At 51.5% G+C, this 20,356-nt stretch overlaps 1 protein-coding gene across 9 annotated transcripts in view; it reads left to right on the plus strand.

Moving 5' to 3' along the window:
- The window catches only part of IL4R (interleukin 4 receptor), a 41,429-nt gene extending 23,378 nt beyond the window's left edge, over positions 1-18,051 (plus strand). For 8 of the 9 annotated variants that reach the window (XM_059895968.1, XM_059895971.1, XM_059895969.1 and 5 more), the window contains 5 exons: positions 3,796-3,952; positions 7,121-7,220; positions 9,047-9,125; positions 10,550-10,599; positions 12,117-18,051. In XM_059895968.1, coding sequence (XP_059751951.1) covers positions 3,796-3,952; positions 7,121-7,220; positions 9,047-9,125; positions 10,550-10,599; positions 12,117-13,680 — 1,950 coding nt within the window. In that variant the 3' untranslated portion in view covers positions 13,681-18,051. The remainder of the gene's footprint in view (positions 1-3,795; positions 3,953-7,120; positions 7,221-9,046; positions 9,126-10,549; positions 10,600-12,116) is intronic. The other variant, XM_059895974.1, reaches the window with a different exon arrangement.
- The last annotated feature ends 2,305 nt before the right edge of the window (positions 18,052-20,356 follow it).

Consider the following 20,356-nt stretch of genomic DNA (forward strand, 5'->3'; position numbering starts at 1 on the left):
CAGGAAATGTACGACACAGACAGGCTCCCCTGTCATAAACGTCATCCTCCTTTTCTCCTGAGTGCCACAGGCCTTGGATTTACATCTCTCAGGTGTGGTTTTCCTCCTTGGCACTGGGCCAGGATGTGGGGTAGGAGCAGGAATGGGGCAGCTGGGCTCTCAGAGCAATCGAGAAGAGGTGGTTGGCACAGACGCTGAGGAAAGACACAGGTTCAGTTTTGTCAGTAAATCCCCTTCCCATTCCTGGGCCTGTGCAGGGATAGGCTGGAGGGGAGAGAAGGGTACGACCTATCGGGTCCAAAGGAATATCATTTATTTGCTTATTATGGCTGGATCCAGGTTCCAGGAGTCTCCATCCTTTGGTCCTGCTTTATTCTGTGTTGGCTTCATTTTTAGGCAGGCTCTTCCCTCACGTAGCTGCCAATATGTCTACTAGCAGCTCCAGGCCTGCATCTTAAAACCGCAGTGGGAAAAGTTCTTCTCTCCAGATAGTCCCAGTAAAAGTCCTGGGGCCAATGATCAGTTACCTGCCTGGGATCACATGCCACTCTCTGAACCTGTCGCGGGCTGTGGGCAGGAGACGGGGTGCTGGTGCAGTGTTCTCATTGGCCGGGGCCGAGTCACATGCCCACCTCTGGAGCAGGTCAGGTCAGCCTCACCCAAAACAGACGGGCTGAAAATGAGGGAGGGGTGGCTCCCCAAAGGAGGTTCTGGGGAAGAGGAAACACAGACTGGGCTGGCTGAAACACAGCTGGGTTTAGGACCCGGCACCAGACTCCAGCCAGCAGACAGAATTGGTCGGTGTGCCTGGGCTATGGCTTAATGGTCACGTAGGTGCTCGGGGCTGCCCCAGGCCTCAGAATTCCAGGTCCAGCTCCTCTTGCTGGTGGGGCAGAATCTACTGAGACACGCTTCCCCCATCTCTCCCTTCCCAGGGACAGAACCGGGCCTGAAGAATTCCCCTCGTTAGTCATTGGCCAGAGAGAGTCACATGCTCCTCTCTAACCAGTCACAGGCTAGGGAATGAAATAGCCGTGATTGGTTTAGACCAATGAGAATTAACCCTGGAACTGGAGACAGAGGTTTACCTGCCCTGAGCTTTGGGTACCTGACCCCGATTGTGTAGATGCTGGGTGGGTGCCCAGCTGTGTTTGCTGCAGTATTGCAGACACCACCTGTGGCTCAGACTGGTGGGATCAATTCTAAAAGTATTAGAAACTCGCTGTGGAATTTGGGAGATGGAGATGCCCATTGTCCTGGGTGATTTCTGGACAAGGTTCAGAGTAGAGGTAGAGTTTTGGCTTGGGCAGTGAAGGATGTATAGGAGTTCTCTAGCTAGGGAAGGGTAGGCCAGGCAGAGGGAACTACATGAGCCAAGGCTTGGAGGCATGAAAATTCATGGTGTATCTGAGGATTATGGGGCTGTGGGAGTGTGTACAGTGAAAAGGCAGAAAATGAGGCCACAAGCTTACTGAGGGCCATGAATGCCATGTTCATGATAATGTCTCGGGTGCTTACTATGTGCCAGGCTCAATGTGTATTATCACCAATGACTGGGAAAGCCCTGCAGGTGGGAAGGTGTTTGTCTATCCATTTTAGTGACCAGGACACTGAGGTTTGGAGAGGTGGAATGACTCGCCCAGTGTCCCACAGCTGGAAATGGCCAAGCTGGGATTTGAAGCCAGGATTTGGACTGCAGGACCTGTGCTGTTCTCTTCTTCCGGATCTTTCTCTCAGAATGGTCTCCCGAACACCTGGCCTTTTTGCTAAAAAACACACCAACCACAAGTAGTTCCTCAGAAGCTCAATTTCTTTTTTGTTTCTTAGTAAACCATTTCCCAATTCCCTACTCCTCTCTAAGGTGTGTGATTCCTTCAGTGAACCAGATCCAGCTGCTGCTTCCTGTTTACTGCGATTTAGAAAGAAAGGAACACTGGCAGTAAGAGTGTCCTTCTCTCCCTGCCTTGGTCTCCTCCTGCCACTCCCACCCTGTCCCCAGCTTCCCTGGAAAGTTCCAGCTGCCCTCCAGTTTCTCCAGCAAGCTGTTAGGACTTTGCTTCCTTGTTGTGCAAAACCTCCCCTCGGCTCACTTTACACCAGACCGTTTCCCCCAAGTGCTTCCAACCTGCCAGCAGGAGCAGTTTGCCAGGAGCTGGGAAGGGGCTGCAGGGGATTGGTGGGGGGGCTGCGAAGAGATGGACCCCCCCCACAGGGGAAGAAGCCCAGGCAGAGGATTCAGGCCACTGTCTTGCTGTCAGAATCCATCCTGAACCCAAATTTTCCTTCATTTTTTATTTTTTTAAAGTCTTAAAAATAAAAGTAATATTTACATGAAGTAAAAAATTCAAATGCTACCAAAGGACTTAGAAAGGAAATATGTTTCTCTCCTAACCCCAACCTCCAGTACCTCTCCCAGAGGTTGACCACTGCTCCCGTCTCTTGCCAGGAGGGGAAGGCCAGGCTAGAGCAGGCAGAGGGTGTGGAGGCATGTGTGTCCTTCTAGAGAGAGTTTATGCCTATACAAGCAAATGTGTGTGTGTTCCTTCATCACCATGAATTTTCTATTATTACATGATAATATTACTGCAAACAGAACTGCTTTAAACAGCACATATTTATTGCCCCAGAGTTTCTGGGGGTCTGGAGTCTGGGCACGGCTTAGCTGGGTCCTCTGCTTAGGGTCTCACAAGGCTGCACACACAGGGGTTGGCCAGGGGATTGCTTCCAACCTCCTGTGATGTTGGCAGCATCCAGTTTCTTGTGGGCTTTGAACTGAGAGCGTCGGGTTCTTGCTGACCTTTGTCGGGAGGCCGCCCTCAGTTCCTTCCCTTGTGGCCTTTTCAAAGCCAGCAAGGGGGAGAGAGTCTCCTAGCAAGTTGGAGCTACAGTCTTGCATAATGGAATCACATCCATTTACTCCCTATGTATCCATCACCTTCACCGTATTCTGTTGGTTAGGAACAAGTCATAGGTCCCCCCGCCCCTTTAGGCAAGGAGAGGGGATTACACAAGGGCGTGATACAAGGTGAGGTCACGGGGCCATATGAGTCTGTCTGCCACCATTACTATGGCTTCTCCCTTTATGTTTTTAACATGAAAGGCAACAGACAACACATACTAATCTTCATGTTACCTTTTTCACTTAACAACGGATCTTGGACCTTCCTTCCCAATTGGGCCTAGGTTGGGCGGGACTGAGATGATGGGCCATTGTGTTTGGGCTTGACCGTGGAGCCTCTAGAGGGCCCTTGAAGGAGAGAGAGGGACGCGGTGACCCCGTCTGTGCCTCAGAAAGATCACTCTCGTGCTCCCTGCATGCCTGGCCCTGTCCGAAGTGCTTACCTGTGTTAACCCACTTAATCCTCACAGCAACCCTGGGAAGTAGGCACTTTTATTATCGCCATGTTGCAGAAGAAGACATCAAGGTCCAGAGAGGTTATGTCACTTATCTAAGGTCACACAGCCAGAAAGTGGCAGTAGGAACTCTTACCTTCATTTTACAGATGAGGAAACTAAAACTCAGAAAGGTTCATCGACTTGCCCCAGTAACGTCAAAATGGCTAATCAGGGTGGGAGTGAGGGTCAGGATAAGGGCTGATTCCCTGACCCATCTTGCTGGATTCTGGTCACAGTTGTGGAAGTGACAAACAAGGGCCTGAAATTGGAGGAATAACCAAATACCCAGGCTGGTGGCTCTTAAACTTTGTGGGGTCAGCTAAGGATAGCAGCCCGGGTGGGAGCTGGTACTCCCCTCCCCCAGAGTTGGTGCGCTAATGGCTCCCTTTCCTCTACCAGTTCAGAATCTATAACGTGACCTACATGGGGCCCACCCTCCGCTTCGCAGCCAGCACCCTAAAGTCTGGAGCTTCCTACAGCGCACAGGTGAAGGCCTGGGCTCAGAGCTACAACAGCACCTGGAGTGAGTGGAGCCCCAGTGTCAAGTGGCTTAACTGTGAGTATCCTGCTGGGAGTCCTGAGCAGTCAGCCGCGCCGTGTGGCTTGCAGGATCTCAGTTCCCCAAACAGGGAACCAGGGATTGAACCTGGGCCATGGCAGTGAAAGCCCGGAATCCTAACCACTAGGCCACCAGGGAATTCGCAGCAGTTAGCGTCTCTGTTCCCCACTTTGATTCTGTGGCCAGAGACTTCCCCCAGCCAAACATCTGGTTTCCATATCACAGGATGCTCTAACTGCAGTGACAGAATTACCAACTGATGTGCTGTACTGGTCAGGGTAGGGTAAGTTACAGTAACAAACCCACAAGTTCTGTGGCTTAACACTGTAGAAATATATTTCTTGCTCACATAACAGTTCAACACGAACTTTGCTGATTGGTGGGTGGTTTTCCTCCCTGTGGCTCCATCATTCTCTAGGACAGAGATTCTCAGCCTTTCTGTATCATGGACCCTTTTGGCAGTCTGGTGAAGCCTGTGGACCTCATCTCAGAATAATATTTTTATTTTTTTTAATTTTTAATTTTATTTTAGAGTATAGTTGATTCACAACGTTGTGTTAGTTTCAGGTGTCCAGCAGAGTGATTTAGTTATACATATTCATATATCTATTCTTTTTAGGATTCTTTTCCCATGTAGGTTATTACAGAGTATTGAGTAGAGTTCCCTGTGCTGTACAGTAGGTCCTTGTTGATTATCTATTTTATATATAGTAGTGTGCATATGCCAGTCCCAAACTCCCAATTCATCCCTCCTCCCCACCTTCCCCCCTTGGCAACCGTGAGCCAGAATAATATTTTTAAACGTATAAAATAAAATACATAGGCCTTCAAGGGAAACCTAATTTTATTGAAATGCGATTATAAAAAGATTTTAGAATATATTTGTTATCTAGGAATATATGCTTCTTTAATAACACATTAAAAGCAGGATCTAATGGTAGTTCTCATAAATACTGTAATTTCACAGTAGATGAGCATAAATGGTATTTCCTGCTACTGCAGCTGTCAGGTGATTTGAGAATAGCTGTGACTTCTGATGGGGGCTAAGTGACTGATGCTGCTATTACTGTGGTTTGCTCCCTCTATTCCTAATGGGGGGAAATGCCAGGTTTCAGAAGTTAGTGAAAATAAAGATATCATTTCTTTCCCATCCAAGTTCCCAGACCCCTAAATCCTAACAGCAACCATGTTGGAGGTCTGTGGACCCCAAGTTAAGAATCCCTGCTCTATGGACCTGCCATCATCTGCATCCAGCCAGCCGAAAGGGAATGAGAGCAGGGAGACCACACCTGCTTCTTAAAAGCCTTATTAGCCCAGAAGTGACACACATCCCTTCCTCTCAAGCTCTATTGGTGGAGCTGGTCACATGGCCATACATAGCTGTAAGGGATTCTGGGAAATGTAGTCCCTCACCTGGTAGCTGCGTCCTCCAAACAACTCTTTGCGACTTTATCACACTTTTGCAAAAGAATATTGAATTATCTTACATAAAATGAAGTCTTTATTTTGTTTTGCCCGCACAGCATGTGGGATCTTAATTCCCCCACCAGGGATCGAACCCATGCCCCCTGCAGTGGAAGTGCAGAGTCCTAATCACTGGACCGCTGCCAGGGAATTCCCTTAAAATGAAGTCTTGCCAGTGGACCTTCCTGGTTCATACAGCCGCTCAGTTATGTCACCCCAGAGTCTTGTCTTCTTTCCCTCTGCCATCCCTAGCATGGTAGCATTTTATCCTTACCCTTGTCACCTCATGGCCCCAAGTTGTCTGCTGCACACACCCTCATGCCCAAGACCCAAAGGAAATGGAAAGCTGCCACAAGGAGTGCATCCCGTGCATCTTTTATCATGAAACAAAAACCTTTCCAGTCCTGGTGGACTTTCCCTTGCCTTTCATTGTTCAGGACTGTCACGTGGCCTCTCTCAACGGCAAGAGAGGCTGGGAACTCAAATATCTGGAAAGGGGACTAGTTTTGACCCATGATTGGCTCAAACCTCAGGGTGGGCACATTGCAGCCTAGCAAAGAAGAAGGAGAGATAGCTGTTGCATGGTGGAGGCTACCTCGGGCATCATCCGTACAATGGGGAGAAGGAAGGGCTGTTGTGAACATTCAATGAAGGAAGGATTCTTCGAAATGCTGGGCACAGTGGTGATTGGCAGGTACCCCAACCCAACCCACCACACGCCCCTCTCAGCATCGCTCATCCTGTTCCATGGATACCTCTTGACCACCTGTCTCCCACTCCGGGCTGTGAGCTCTATGGGTAGTATCCACTCTGTGTCTATATCTCCATTGCCCAGCGTGGTGCCAGGCACACAGTAAGTGCTTGGGAAAAATTTTTTTAATTGATTTGATTCTTCCTTTAACCTGGAGAAGGGAAGGGAAATAACTTGTATGGGACAGATACCATGTGCTGGACACTCATTATTTCCACAGATATTTCTTGAGCTCCTACTACGTGCTAGCCCAGTGGTGAACAAAATAGGCAAAAATCCCTGTTCTTGTGGAACTGACATTCTGGAGGGGGAGACAGAAAATAAACAAGTAAACAAAAATATAAATGAGATCTAGATCCCGAGGGCAATAATTCTGGGAAGGAAATAAAGCAGGGGAAAAGGATGGGAGGAGGCAACAGTAGAGAGGGTGTGAGGGAGAACTTTTGGAACCTGACAGTGAGCAAGGAGAGGGGGCCAGCTGTGTGAATGGATGTGCGGGCACTGCTTCAAGTGTATATTAAATCGTACAATCCTCACAACAACCCTATGAGTTAAGTAGTTATTAACCCCATTGCACAGAGAGGAAACCGAGGTACAGAGTGAGTGAGGGGCTTGTCCTGGGTCGCCAGCTAGTATATGACAGAGTCAGGCTTCGAACTGGGGCCGTCCGGCTCCAGAGTCTCTGCCCTTGACCTCACTGCTTCAAAAGAGAGAAAGCAGCAAGTTCAAGATCCTGAGGTGGCCCCGAGCTTTGGAGGAACAGAGGACAGCAAGGAGGCCGATGTGGCGAGGGCTCAATGTGCAAGAGAGGGGAGTAGGAGGGGATGCAGAAGCCAGCTCACGCAGAGTCTTGGAGGATGCTTTCACGAGGCCTCGGTCTCCCGCTCTGGGAAATGGAGACCAGGCTGAACGCAGCGCGATGCAAGCTCACGGCTTCCCTCCACTTCCAGACTACGAGGCGACCTTGGAGCAGCGCCTCCCACTGGGCGTCAGCATCTCCTGCGTCGTCATCCTGGCTGTCTGCCTGTCCTGCTATGTCAGCATCATCAAGTGAGTCCTGAGCTGTGCAGGAGGCCGCCAGGCCAGCCCCCTGTGGTGTGGAGTGGGTGGGAATTTCCCCTCTCATCTGTCAGCTTGCAGCCCTTTCATTCAACGATAGATATTTACTGAGCAGCTACTATGTGCGAGGCACTGAGACCGACAGGGACCCTGTGTCCTTGGGGAGGCACAAGATGCCAGGCCACCAAGTAACCATGGCTGTTTTCCATAGTGATCCTTGCGCTGAAGGAAATATGCCAGGGCAAGGGGGTGAAATGCTCCAGGGGCTGTTTTGGATGGGGAGGCCGGTGCGGGCCCCTCTGACGAGGTGATGTTTGAGCTGAGACCTGACTAGGGGAAAGGAGCTGGCCAGGGCAGGAGCTGGGGGCAGGGCCTTCCTTTGGCAGAAGCGAGATGGGTCACGCCCAGGGTATGGCCCAGACACTTGAAGGCACGTGGCAATAGACAGAGGAATTCTAGGTGATTGCCCTGCAGAGTCAGGAGACCTGGGTTCAGATCCTGGCCTTGGTGCTTGGTAGCTGTGTGACCAAGTTTCTGAACCTCTGTTCAGCCTTGGGTCCCTATTTCATCAGTCCTAAGAGTCCTAAGGAACTCCCCGATCACTCGATGTAGGGGGCAGAAGGAGCCTTGTTTCCAGTGAGCTTGAGCCCTTGGAATCATGGAGTCTCAAGGCCTCAGTCCTCCCATCTCTTAAATGGGATGAGCGGGCCCGAGTTGACCACTTAAGGATGGCGATGGTTGAGGATTGATGTGAGCAAGTGTCTGCACTCTTCTGGGCACACAGTAGGTGTGCAGGGAATGCAAGGTCCCCTCTCCACGTCTGTTGCTGATGCCTCTGAGCCCCCCTGGGCTGGTCTTTCCCCTTCTCTGAGCCTCAGTTTCCCCATCGTCTGTCTTCCCCACCCCTACTCACTGTGTTCCAGTGCTCCAACCTCCTTGCTGTTCTTTGAACGCCCCAAGCAAGATCTTCCCTTGGAGCCTTTGCACTCGCTGTGCTCTCTGCCTGGAAAGCCCTTTTTCCAGGCATCACCGAGACCAACTCCTCCTCCACCTACAGTTGCCTCTCAGAAGTCACCTCCTCAGGGAGGCCTTCCTGGATCACACTATTCCTCTCTAGTCCCTTATCTTCTTTATTTTTATTCCTGGCACTTATCGCCAGGAATGAATGATGTCACATAATCATTTCTGCAGGGTTTTTGCCTGTCTTGTTCACTGTGTGTCCCCGAGGCCTGGCACAGTGAGTGGTACATAGTAGGTACTCAATAAATGTGTGTTAACTGACTGAGTGGAGTGGGTGGAGGCTAATCCAGGAGGTGTCTGAGGACCTTCCCTCCCAGCACTGACGCTCCGTGGCTCCAGGCTGACCCAGGAAGGGAGAAGGAACCCCTCAGCCTCTCAGGCCATCCCAGGCCTCTCCCCAGCACCTTATCCTCAGCTGCTCCAGAGTAAAGGTTGTTGAAGGGGAAACCCAGCATTCTCTCTCTGCAGCTTGAGTGTCTCCTGATTCCCTGGAAATTGTTCCCTCTGGGACAGAGGCGGCCACATTAGGAACTCCACTCTGGGTAACAGGATGCTGGAGCCCAAACCCAGCTGTTCTGCCCACCGGGTCACTTCACCTCCCTGGGCCTCAGTCTCCTCATCGGTAGAGTGGGGTTAGCAGTAGAACCTGTTTCACGGAGTGAGGGTGAGACAGCCAGAAAACCTATCGACATGATCTCTGACCCCTGATAAGTCTTGGTGACTATGATAATTTTTATGGGAAGAACGTCAACCTGTTAGTGATACAGGGACCAACATCTTGTCCTTTTCTTTTTCAGGATTAAGAAAGAATGGTGGGACCAAATTCCCAACCCAGCCCACAGCCCCCTCGTGGCTGTTGTCATCCAGGATTCTCAGGTAGGAGAGGGGGCTGGGAAGGATGCTGTGCGCTGCGTGTATCGGGAAATACAACTCAAGGCGTCTGGGATGTTCAGGATATTGCTTGGCTTTTGGGGTTGCACATGGGAAGTCAGGAAGGTTTCAGGGTAGGTTGAGTCAGCAGCTAGAGGCTTTCACTCCCTTCCCTTTGGCTTCCATGACTGTTCTTTCAGCCTGAGTGGGGGACAGGGGTTCCTCTGGGGTTGGTTTTTTTTCCCTCCCTTGGGAGGAGAGGATCCCTGAGGTCATCGGCATGTCATCTCTTGGCAAGGTACCTGTACCAGAGCAGGAGGCCAAAAGGAGAGGGAGAAGGGGACAGGCTTTCTGTATATTCCTCTTAGGAGCAGGAAACTGCCCCCCCAAAGCACTAGCAAATCTCTCCATTCTCATTGGCTTGAATTACATCACAGCCTCTTTCCTAAACCACTCGCTTGTAAGGAGTGGGAATACTTGAGACCAACCAGGTGGCCACCCCTGAGCTACGGGTGGGGTCAGCTTCCCCAGTGCGATGGCCAGGTGGGGTTTGCCTTAGTGCCATCAGGGTTCTCTAGGACAGGGGGAGGGGGGATACAGGCCCCGTCTAGAACAGAAGGTCTGAGTGTCCTCAATTCTCCAGGGACCCTGTAGCAGGCTCTGGAGTCCAGTGGTACTGGCTTTGAACCCTGGCTCTGCCACTTACCTGCAGGTTAGACTTAACAAGTTGCTTAACTTCTCTGAGCCTCAGTTTCCTTGTGTGGGTTATAGCAGTGGTTATAACAGGGCTGGTGTTGGAATTCACTGAGACAATCCACATGAAGTGTATATTACAGCATCCTGCACATAGTGTCGTTTATGTATCAGTTAGATTTTGCTGTGTAACAAATCATCCCAAAATTTAGAAAGTTAAAACAATAGCCACTTATGTAGCTCTTGCTTCTGCAAGTCTGTAGTTGGGCTCTGCTCAGCAGTGGGGGTGGAAGGATCCTGGGTTTGGCTGGGCCTGTACCAGTGGCCTCACTCGCAGGTCTGGCAGGTGGCTGACACATCTGGGGCCATGGAGGTTACTGAGCCATGTATGTGTCTGTCATCCTTCAGCAGGCTGACCCAGTTGGCGCAGTATCACTTCTACCACATTCTATTGGTCAAAGCAAGTCAGTCACACAGCCAGGCCAGATTCAGGGATGGGAGGAGCTTCAGAGACTGTGGCCATTTTTGCCATCAGCCACAGCAACTTAATAGTGCAGCCTCCTTAATTCTCAGAAAACTGAGGCTCAGAGAGGGGAAGTGACCTGATCAGACCTCAGACCTGTGTGATGTCAAGACTCAAAGTCTTCTCACGGCAAACACGTGCTGAGCATTGCTGGACGCTAGGCTGGGCCGGCAGGCCTCTCCGCTCTGTGTCACTGGCTGTCTCTATGTTTTAGGTGTCACTGTGGGGGAAGCGGTCCCAAGGCCAGGAACCAGCCAAGTGCCCGTATGTATATGAACTTGGGTCATAGCCTATGTGGATTTGGAAGAGGATGGAATTGGGGTGGTGGGCCCCATCTTGAGAGTCTGCCTTATCTTCCTTTGTGTTCAGCACTTGTCCTGTAACACTGTACTTCAAGGGATGGCAGGGGGACGGGGTGGTCTGGGTAGGTCAGCTGCTGGCTGAGCCCTCTGAGTTTCACTGGGGGTCAGGTACATACTGAACCCCCTTGGGATGCGCAGTCTGTCCTGAGCAAGCCTGATGGGGGTAACAAGCAGGGTAGCTGTACCACTTGTTAAAATGTTGACATAGTGGCATACTGGTGGGCAGATACCACTATCCTGGACCCTTGAGTATGCCACCATCTTCCTGGCCTCCTTAGCCCCTCTCTCAGGGCCCCCTGAACCTACCCACAATCCAGTAACTGAAGGGTTTATACCTAGCACAGCAGGGGACTCCAGGATGCTGCCCCAGCCCTAGGACTCCCCAGCCATTCTAATTGGCCCTTACTTATGCTATGGTGTTGATAGGTATTTTATTTTTATTTATTTTTTAACGTCTTTATTGGAATATAATTGCTTTACAACGTTGTATCAGTTTCTGCTGTATAACAAAGTGAATCAGCTATATGTATACATATATATCCCCCTATCCGCTCCCTCTTGCGCCTCCCTCCCACCCTCCCTATCCTACCCCTGATAGGTATTTTAAATACCATCATCCCTGACAAAGACTTCTCCTTATTCAATAGATTTGAGTTTGTATTATATGCCAGGCTCCAGAAATCCCAAAGTAAGACACAGGCCCTGCCTTCAAGGAGTTCCCAATCTAGTAGTGAGGGTAGACTGATAGATTATTGATTATAAAGTCTGGAAGTGTGTTTGCAACAGATAGACATTGATACCCACCAGGGTTCTCGGCCTTCCCTAGTCAAGAGAAATTGACTAGACGCCAGACAAGAAATTCAGGCAAGGCTTTACTGGGGCCCCTGCTGCAATGGGGCGGGGTGGCGTGGGTGAGGGGCTGGGGGGTGTTGGAGAACACGTAGCAGGTTCTCTTGCCCGCTCCCCGAGGGGGGCGAGCAGGTTCCTTATGTGGAGTGAGGGTATGGGTATGTCCAGGGATTGGGCCGGAGGGGTGGCTTAGGTGGTCTGCCCACCCCTCTGGTGGTGTTGAGTGCAGGGAGCATGCGCAGTACCCTGGTTTTGCTCCTTACACCCTGTTTTTGCTCCTGGCTCTTCAGAAGTGGCAGTTGCATTTTTTGGTCTTTCTGTATCTTTTGTACATAATTTGCCCCAACTGCGCTTGCAGGCAGTTATTTTTAGTCCCATATAGTTTCTTTGTATTTTGTTGCTGGAGGTGAGGTTTGTCCAGGTGCAAGCATTGTAGCACTACAGCAAAGGGTCCTGGGTCCCAGCCTGTCTCAACATCAGTCCAGGGTGATTTTGAGCTGGGCTTTGAAGGATGAATAGGAGTTTTTTCAAGTGGAGAAACTGAACGCTGATCAAACTTTGCTTTTGTAGACACTGGAAGACTTGTCTTGCCAAGCTTCTGCCCTGTTTACTGGAGCATGGCATGGAAAGGGATGAAGATTCCTCCAAGCCTGCTAGAAATGAGCCTTTCCAGTGTCCTGGAAAAGTAGCATGGCACCCCATGGAGGTCAACAAGACAATCCTCTGGCCAGAGAGCATCAGCTTGGTTCGGTGCGTGGAGCTGTTTGAGGCCCAAGTGGAGAACGAAGAAGAGGAAGTGGAGGAAGATAAAGGGAGCTTCTGCCCATCACCTGACAGCAGCGGGGGCAGCTTCCAGGAGGGCAGGGAGGGCATCGCAGCCCGGCTGACAGAGAGCCTGTTCCTAGACCTACTCGCGGGTGAGGATGGGGGCTTTAGCCCACAGGGCTTGGAGGAGTCCTGCCTTCTTCCACCTTTAGAAAATCCAAGTGCTCAGAGGCCCTGGGCCACGTTCCCAAGTGTGGGGCCCCAGGAGACATCGTCTGAGGACAAGGAGCCTTTGAACCCAGAGTCAAGTCCTCCGGCCCAGAGCCCAGCCAGCCTGGCTTTCCCAGAGATGCCCGGCGTCATCGCAGACTACCCCACTTGCCGCAGCTTCAGCACCTTCCTGAGCCAGTCCTCAGGCCCTGGAGAGCTTGACTCAGACCCACAGCTGGCCGAACACCTGGGGGAAGTGGACCCCGGCATCCCCGCCGCCCCCCAGCAATCTGCACCGCCCGCCGCACTCCAGCCTGAGCCAGAAACGTGGGAGCAGATCCTGCGCCAGAGCGTCCTCCAGTGCAGGGCGGCCCCGGGCCCTGCCTCGGCCCCCAGCAGTGGCTACCGGGAGTTTGTGCAGGCGGTGAAGCAGGGCGGTGCCCAGGACAGCGGGCTGGAGGGCTTTGGCCCTTGTGGAGAGGCTGGCTACAAGGCCTTCTCCAGCTTGCTCGCTGGCAGCGCTAGCTGCCCGGGGACATCTGGGGTTGAGCCCAGCAGTGGGGAGGGGGGCTACAAGCCCTTCCAGAGCCTCACTCCTGGCTGCCCCGGAGCCCCTGCCCCAGTCCCCGTCCCCCTGTTCACCTTTGGACTGGACGTGGAGCCCCCTCACAGCCCTCACGACTCACTCCTCCCAGGCAGCACCCCAGAGTGCCCTGGTTTGGAGCCAGTGGTCAAGGGAGAAGATAGCCAGAAGCCCCCGCTGTCCCCGGAGCCGGCCACAGACCCCCTCGGGGATGACCTGGGCAATGGCATTGTGTACTCAGCCCTCACCTGCCACCTGTGTGGCCACCTGAAGCAATGCCACGGCCAGGAGGAACGTGGCAAGGCCCACGTCGAGGCCAGCCCCTGCTGTGGCTGCTGCCGTGGGGACGGGTCCTCACCCCCGGTGAGCCCCCTGAGGGCCCTGGACGCCCAGCTTGGTGGGGCTCCACTGGAGGCCAGCCTCTCCCCGGCCTCCCTAGCACCCTTGGGTGTCTCAGAGGAGGGTAAGTCCCCCCTGTTCTTCCAAACTGCCCCCAACAATGCTCAGAGCTCAAGCCAGACCTCCACGGTGGTGGCCATGCTCTCCCCAGGGCCCACGTGCACGGACGCTTCCTAGGTGCGTGCCTGCTTCTTGCTGAAGTCTGCAGGTGAGGACTGGGCCTTACCCGTGACTGCGAAGTGCCTCCCTCCAGAAGGCAGCCAGGCTGGCAGTGTTCCGAAAGACTCAGAGAACCCTGGTGTGAAGTTGTGAAGTCGTCCAACACTGGGGTTACGGAGACTGGACGCCCCCGGCTCCCAACGTTGGCCCGGGCTCGCCACGTCCCATGGGAGTGGAGGGTGCCAGGCAGCTGTACCCACAGCAGGCACCTGCAGGGATCAGGAGGTTCCCGGGCACCTTGGCTTGTGAATGAGCTATCGGTCATTTCATGGGTCCACAGCTGCCCCAGTGGACTATCCCTGTCACGCTCAAGGCGTGTTTTGTCCACCGAGCTGCTCTGTTACCCATGTCTTGCCCAGGCCTGGGGTCAGCTGCCACCATCTCACTGGATTGGAGGCTGAGCCTAGAAGCTAACCAAGCCAATGGGAGAATGACTTGGGAGGCCTTGGGAAACTGAGGTCCAGAAAGGGTGGTCGTTTGCCCAGAGACGCCTGTTCATTTAACAGAGGTTGACACTGGCAGCAGAGTCTGAGCTGCGGAGGGGCGCTTAGTCAAGTGGGGTTAACGAGGACACGAAAAATTGTGATTACCGAGCAGTGACAGCTTGCTGCCAGCTTCCCACACAGCTGTAAGGGTGGGGGTTCCTGTTAAGCACTGGATCTCCAGAACAAGCATGCCTGGTGACCTTGGGGCCGGTGTGTACCCCCACGCATGCCGTTGCCGGCATTGGTGGTTCAGAGGGAGTGGCTCAGGTCTCCCGATCCAGCGAGCTGGGCGTCCGAGATGCCGACACCAGGCATATCGCCTGCACCTCGGCCCGACCTCAGGTTGAGTAATGCTTCTTTGTGTGTATCTCAAAAATTGTTTCATCACCTGGTGTTTGTGTTTGCTGAGGAGGGTAGAATGGGAGGGGATGGAGTTTTGTATAAATAAAGGTTCTTTACCTCCTTCCCCACCCTCCCCACCCCATTTATTAAACAAACATACTGCCAGGCACTGTTTCGAGTGCTTTATCTCTATTAACTCATAGAATCCTCCCATCCAGAGGTACTGAGACCAACCCAAGAGGTTAAGTAACTTCCTGTCTGCTTGGGTTTCCCTGAGACCAGGATTCAATTGCAGTTTGTTGAGATAGGTGGCGATCCCAGGAAGCCCTGCTTGGAGAGTGGGGAAAGGAGGCAGTTCGGAAGGGCAGGAGGCAATAAAAGGTGTTATCACACAGAGTGCCAGCACGGGCAACAGACGCTTCACCCCGCCGGGGAGCTTGGGCAGGCCAGGCACAGCGCATGCCTAGAGGTGGGGAGCGGGCTGTTTGTCCACCAACTCCCATCTGTCATTGGTGGAGGGCTGCTGCCAGGGGCAACTCCCCAGCACTTCCAGCTGCTCCAGGAAAAATTCCTCAGATTGAGAGTTGCGGGGGTGGGGTGGGGGGGGGAGCCGTGTTTGAGCAGCTTCGGGCACGTGAAGATGTGGACAGGGCTGTGATGGCAGCTGCTACTTTGCCAAGGTCACACAGCTAGTGGCAGACCCGTAGCTGAGCCATTGCTCAGGCTCTCTGTAGGTGATCCGTGCTTGACATCTGGGCGGTGGGTGTATGGAGTGGGCCTCAGACAGGCAGGCAGGGGATCTTAAGCTCCTTTGTCTGCAATCACTGTGTCTGAGTAGCCGCCCTGACTGCCACGCTTGCAGAATGAAGGGCTCGGCTGTTTGAGGTTCCTTCCTGCTCTGGCATTCTATGTAATACATTACAGAGGTGATGGGGAGCTCACTACTTCACATGCAGCCTGATGTTTGTGAGAACTGCCTCCTTTGTGCTGAGCCCAAGTCTATCCCTTTAGCTGCCTGAGTCACCACCCCACACCCACGGTTTGCAAATTAGGGAAACTGCTCTGGAGAGGAAAAGGGACTTGCCCAACGTCACACAGTGGCAGAACCTGAACTGTGGCAGAACCTGAACTAGCCCTCTGGACCTTTTGTCTTCAAGAGCTCTTTGTAATAAAATATAATAATTTGAAATAAAAATAACTAGTTAGGACCAAGCAATTTGTTTGGTGTCATACACTGTGTCACAGCTCTAGCGAGCAGGTTATTATCCCAGTTTTACAGATAAGGGAGCAGGCCCAGAGAGGTTGAGGTTTAGCTTAGGGCCACACAACTGGGAAGTCCGGGAGCCAGGATTTGAATCCAGGTCTGATTGCAGAGTTCCCAGCCACCACGGTGTGCCATCTCATGTACAGCATGGCACCGACTCGATTGTCAGCTCTGATTAGCCTGCGGGTCATCTCAGAAAATCAAATTTTAAAACTAAGCAGCCAGGGAATTCCCTGGTGTCCAGTGGATAGGACTCGGTGCTTTCACTGCCGTGGCCCAGGTTCAATACCTGGTCGGGGAACTAAGATCCCTCAAGCCTCGCGGGGTGGCCAAAAATAAAATAAAAACTAAAAAAACTAAGCAGCCAACAGAGAAAATATATTTGGGTGAGTGCTGGAGAGCTGGTTGGATTGCAAGTCCAACAGAATTGAGACTGACTTATTCTATCCCCAGGATCTTAGGAGGAAGACACCCAACTTGTCAGCTGAGGCTCATATTACAGAATCCGTTGGGCTTTGGGAAACTAGAATGGAGAACTAGGCAGAGACACCTCCCATCTCTTATCTGGATTTCAACCCACCCTCCCAGCTTCAGGGAAGCTGGAGAGAGGTCACCGTTCTGGCTTCCTCAACCTCCTTCTGCATCTTAACACAGGGAAGGAGGAAGCAGAGAGAGCGGGAAAGCCACACATCCCACCGATGTTTACTGAGAACCTACTATGGGCCAACCACTGTGCTAGATGTGAGGAAACTGTGAGCGACACAAAGTCCCTTCCCTCTTGGATCTTACAGTTCAGTGGGGGAGACAGAAATGTAAAAGACAAAAGGAAAAAATAGGAGTCTGAGATGGGGGGTTTAGTGGAGAGGTCTTTAAGGAGGTGACATTTGAGCTGAGCCTTCAGTGACTAGAAGAACCAGGATGGACTGGAGGAAGAGCATTCCAGGCAGAGGACAGAGCAAGGGCAAAGGCCCTGAGGCACGAGGAGTTTGGCGAGTTCCCAGTAAGAAAGATCAGCTACAGTGCAGTGAGCCAGGGACAGTGGTGAGAGATAAGGTCAGGCAGGATGGGGGACTGGAGTGAGGAATTTATATTTTGGCTTAAATGCACATTAGCCCCACCCACTGAGAAACATGGTCCAGTAGACACCCATCTCTCTTCAATCTCTCCAGTCCCAAACGTAATCCATCCATAAGCAGGAGCCCAGGAGAGGAAGTGGAGGCACTGGAGCTGCTCCTCCAATAGGACTCCCTCTCACCTCGCAGAAGTGGAGGACTAAGGTTCCTTCTGATAACAGAGACGGGGTGCTTAACATCCTCCTAGCTGCTCTTCTCACTCAGGAGTGAAGTGAATCCCACCAGAAATGTGTTGATTAGCACAGGGGAGTAACTGGCTGCCAGGGTCTTCCTTGGGAATTTCTTTGATAAAAGACTTTTAAAAATCCCCTTAAAATCTGATCTTGACCTCCCAGGCACTAGTCTCCGAATTAGGCAGGGAACCCAAGGGTCTTCGGGGTGTGAAGTCCCAGCCCCCATCTCTGCTCTCTCTGTCTCCTTTGTCCTGCCTGTGCCTTCATTTTTTTCGTTTGTAAAATAAGAAGGATAATAAAATCTGCATTGGAGGGTTGTCCTGAAGATGGTCTACATTATCATCATCTTCATCATCTCCTGGGTTTACTCCAGCCTGGCAGGGGCACAGGTAACAAGAGTGAAAAGGTACAACCAGCTTAGAAATCTAGAATTCTCAGCCTCAGCCACTGCTCTGGGCTTCCTCCCCTGGACCAAAAATAAACAAACAAAATGTTGCCTGCTGTTTCAGTCAACAAAGAATGGTGTCTGCCATTCTGGTAAACAAAAATATTGCTCACCATCAAGCCTTCAGCCACTGCAGCTTCCCCAGGACAGGGAGCCCCGAAGGGAATTTGGGAGAAAAACAGGATACCAGCCCTAGACAGTTAAGATGCATATCAAAGGAGTAATTTCAATAAGCCCAGACTCTCGCACTTTCCCAAACACAGAAAAGCACTAAAATCATTAACTTGAGATGTCTGCTTTTTCTTGTGATTAGCAATAATCTTTCGATGTTCTACTACATGTTTTGTTTTGTTTCAGCAAAAACTCATATATCCAGGCTGCTCTCTTACCTCTTTGGAACAGTTCCTCAGAGCTATCTGAGAGGCTGTATCCTGGGCTATATAGTTCTCAGTAATGTCCCTGAATAAAACATAATTCTCAACTTGTACGGTGTGCGTTTTTTTTGGTTTTTTTGTTTTCTTTCAGTAGACACTCCAAATCTCCCTGGTAAGCCCCTGATGACTCCCACTGCCATTGGTTGATCTTGACATGGGAGATCCCCAGCTCATGCCCCCCTCAGTCCCCATGCTCTCTGGCTTCTGCCTACTCCTTCGAGGTCAGGGCTTCGCCAGACTAAGCCTAGCGAGTCACTCCTTCATTCAAATATAATTACTCCCTGACAGCAATTGTTAAAAAATAAATAAATTTCTCAAATTATGAAAGTGGATCAAAGTTTTATTTTAGATTTTTAGGGAGGGAATCAGAAAAAGAGAGAACATTGGCTCAAGGAACAATCTTAGTGTTACCAAACGCAAGTTCATGTGCAGGACACACAGTGAGACCAACAAACCAAAATGTAGGAGTTTGGAGCAGAGAAAGGTTTATTGCAGGGCCATGCAAGGTGAGCGGATGGCTTGTACTCAACCCCGAACTCCCCAGAGGGTTTCAGCAAAGCATTTTTAAAGGCCAGGTGAGGGGGTGGGGGGGTCACAGGGTGTGTGATCAGCTCGTGCACAGTTTTCTGATTGGTTGATGGTGAGGTATCAATTCTTAGGCGCCAGTAGGTCTGGGGCTCATCAGTATCAAGCAGTTAATTTCTTCCATTTAGTGGTGGTTTTAGCATCTGTAAAAACAACTGAGGAAATGTGCATCAGATGCTATTATCTAGATATCAATGCTTCATAGAGGAGCTACAGCAGAGGATATGGGGGAGGAGTCTGTCCCCAGAAGGCCCCAGAAGGACCTGCTCTGTTACATTAGGAAGGGATTTACAGCAAGGCAAATGAGTGTCCAGAATAACGCTATCCAACAGAAATTTTTGCTGTGATGGAAAGCTTTCACGTTGTCCAATACAGTGGCACTAGCCATGTGTGGCTATTACACACTTGAAATATGGTTAGTGTGACTGAGGAACTGATTTTTTAATTTTATTGAATTAACATTTAAATTTAAACAGCCCCCCCCCCCAATTTAAATAGCCCCAAGTGGGGCTTCCCTGGTGGCGCAGTGGTTGAGAGTCTGCCTGCCAATGCAGGGGACACGGGTTCGAGCCCTGGTCTGGGAAGATCCCACATGCCGCGGAGCTGCTAGGCCCGTGAGCCACAACTGCTGAGCCTGCGCGTCTGGAGCCTGTGCTCCGCAACAAGAGAGGCCGCGATAGTGAGAGGCCCGCGCACCGCGATGAAGAGTGGCCCCCACTTGCCGCAACTGGAGAGAGCCCTCGCACAGAAACGAGGACCCAACACAGCCATAAATAAATAAATAAATAAATAAAATTTTAAAAAATAATAATAATAAAATAAATAAATAAATAAATAGCCCCAAGTGGCTAGTGATTACATTATTGGACAGGAGGACAGGGCTAGATCATTATAGTTCAAGGTACAACTTTAGCAGTTGCCTCAGCGTGGAGGAGCGAGGATAGGGTCCGAAGAGATGAAAGGAGAGAGGAGGGACAGATTGCATCAAACGTTTGCCCCAGAGCTACTGAGGGGCGGGGTCTAATGGATCGGGTGGGACCAGCGGGGGACCGCCCCACCAAGTAGGAAGTAGGCGGCAGGTGTGGGCGGAGCAAGATGCTGGCTGCGTGAGTTTCCCAGCGCCCCTCGCCGGTCTGGACCAGAGGTTTGGAGAGCAGGAGGGGTGCCCCAGGGTAGCAGCACCAAAGGGGGCTGGGCGCGGCCGGAGACTGGAAGGTCTCAGCAGAACCCAGGAGACCTCCAGAGGCATTGAATTCGGGGTCCCCCCGCCCCAGCCCCGCACACCCACCGCCTCGATTTTACAAAGATTTTTCCAGGAGGTGGGGGTGGCAGGATGGGGAGGTCGTTTCCGCTTTAGTTTTTTTTTTTTTTTTTTAAACAAAACCCCTACTTAACACTTTTTTCTGATTACTAAATCGGCATGTGCCAGCCTTCTCCGATTCAGGGAAAACCTAAACGTATAAATAGGAAAGTGAAAACCACCGGAAATCCTGTCCCCCGCCCCAGCACCTGGCATCTCGTGGGCGGTCCCAAAATGTATATGTTTTTGAAGGTGTATCTCCGTTAACATCCTGTTGAATAACCTTTCTGACATTATTTTCCCACGAAAGTTATTGATTAAAAAAACAACAACACTAACAGCAAGAAGTTTCTGAGCCCCCGCGGCAAGGGAGGCATGACCTCACTGGATCCTCACAGCAGCCAGAGACCTCTGTGCGAGACTTTTCCATGATGTACCCTGACTCCTAACCACTCTTGTCTGCCTTTTGCCTA

Source organism: Balaenoptera ricei, chromosome 15, assembly GCF_028023285.1.
Source record: "Balaenoptera ricei isolate mBalRic1 chromosome 15, mBalRic1.hap2, whole genome shotgun sequence".
Classification (NCBI taxonomy): Eukaryota; Metazoa; Chordata; class Mammalia; order Artiodactyla; family Balaenopteridae; genus Balaenoptera; species Balaenoptera ricei.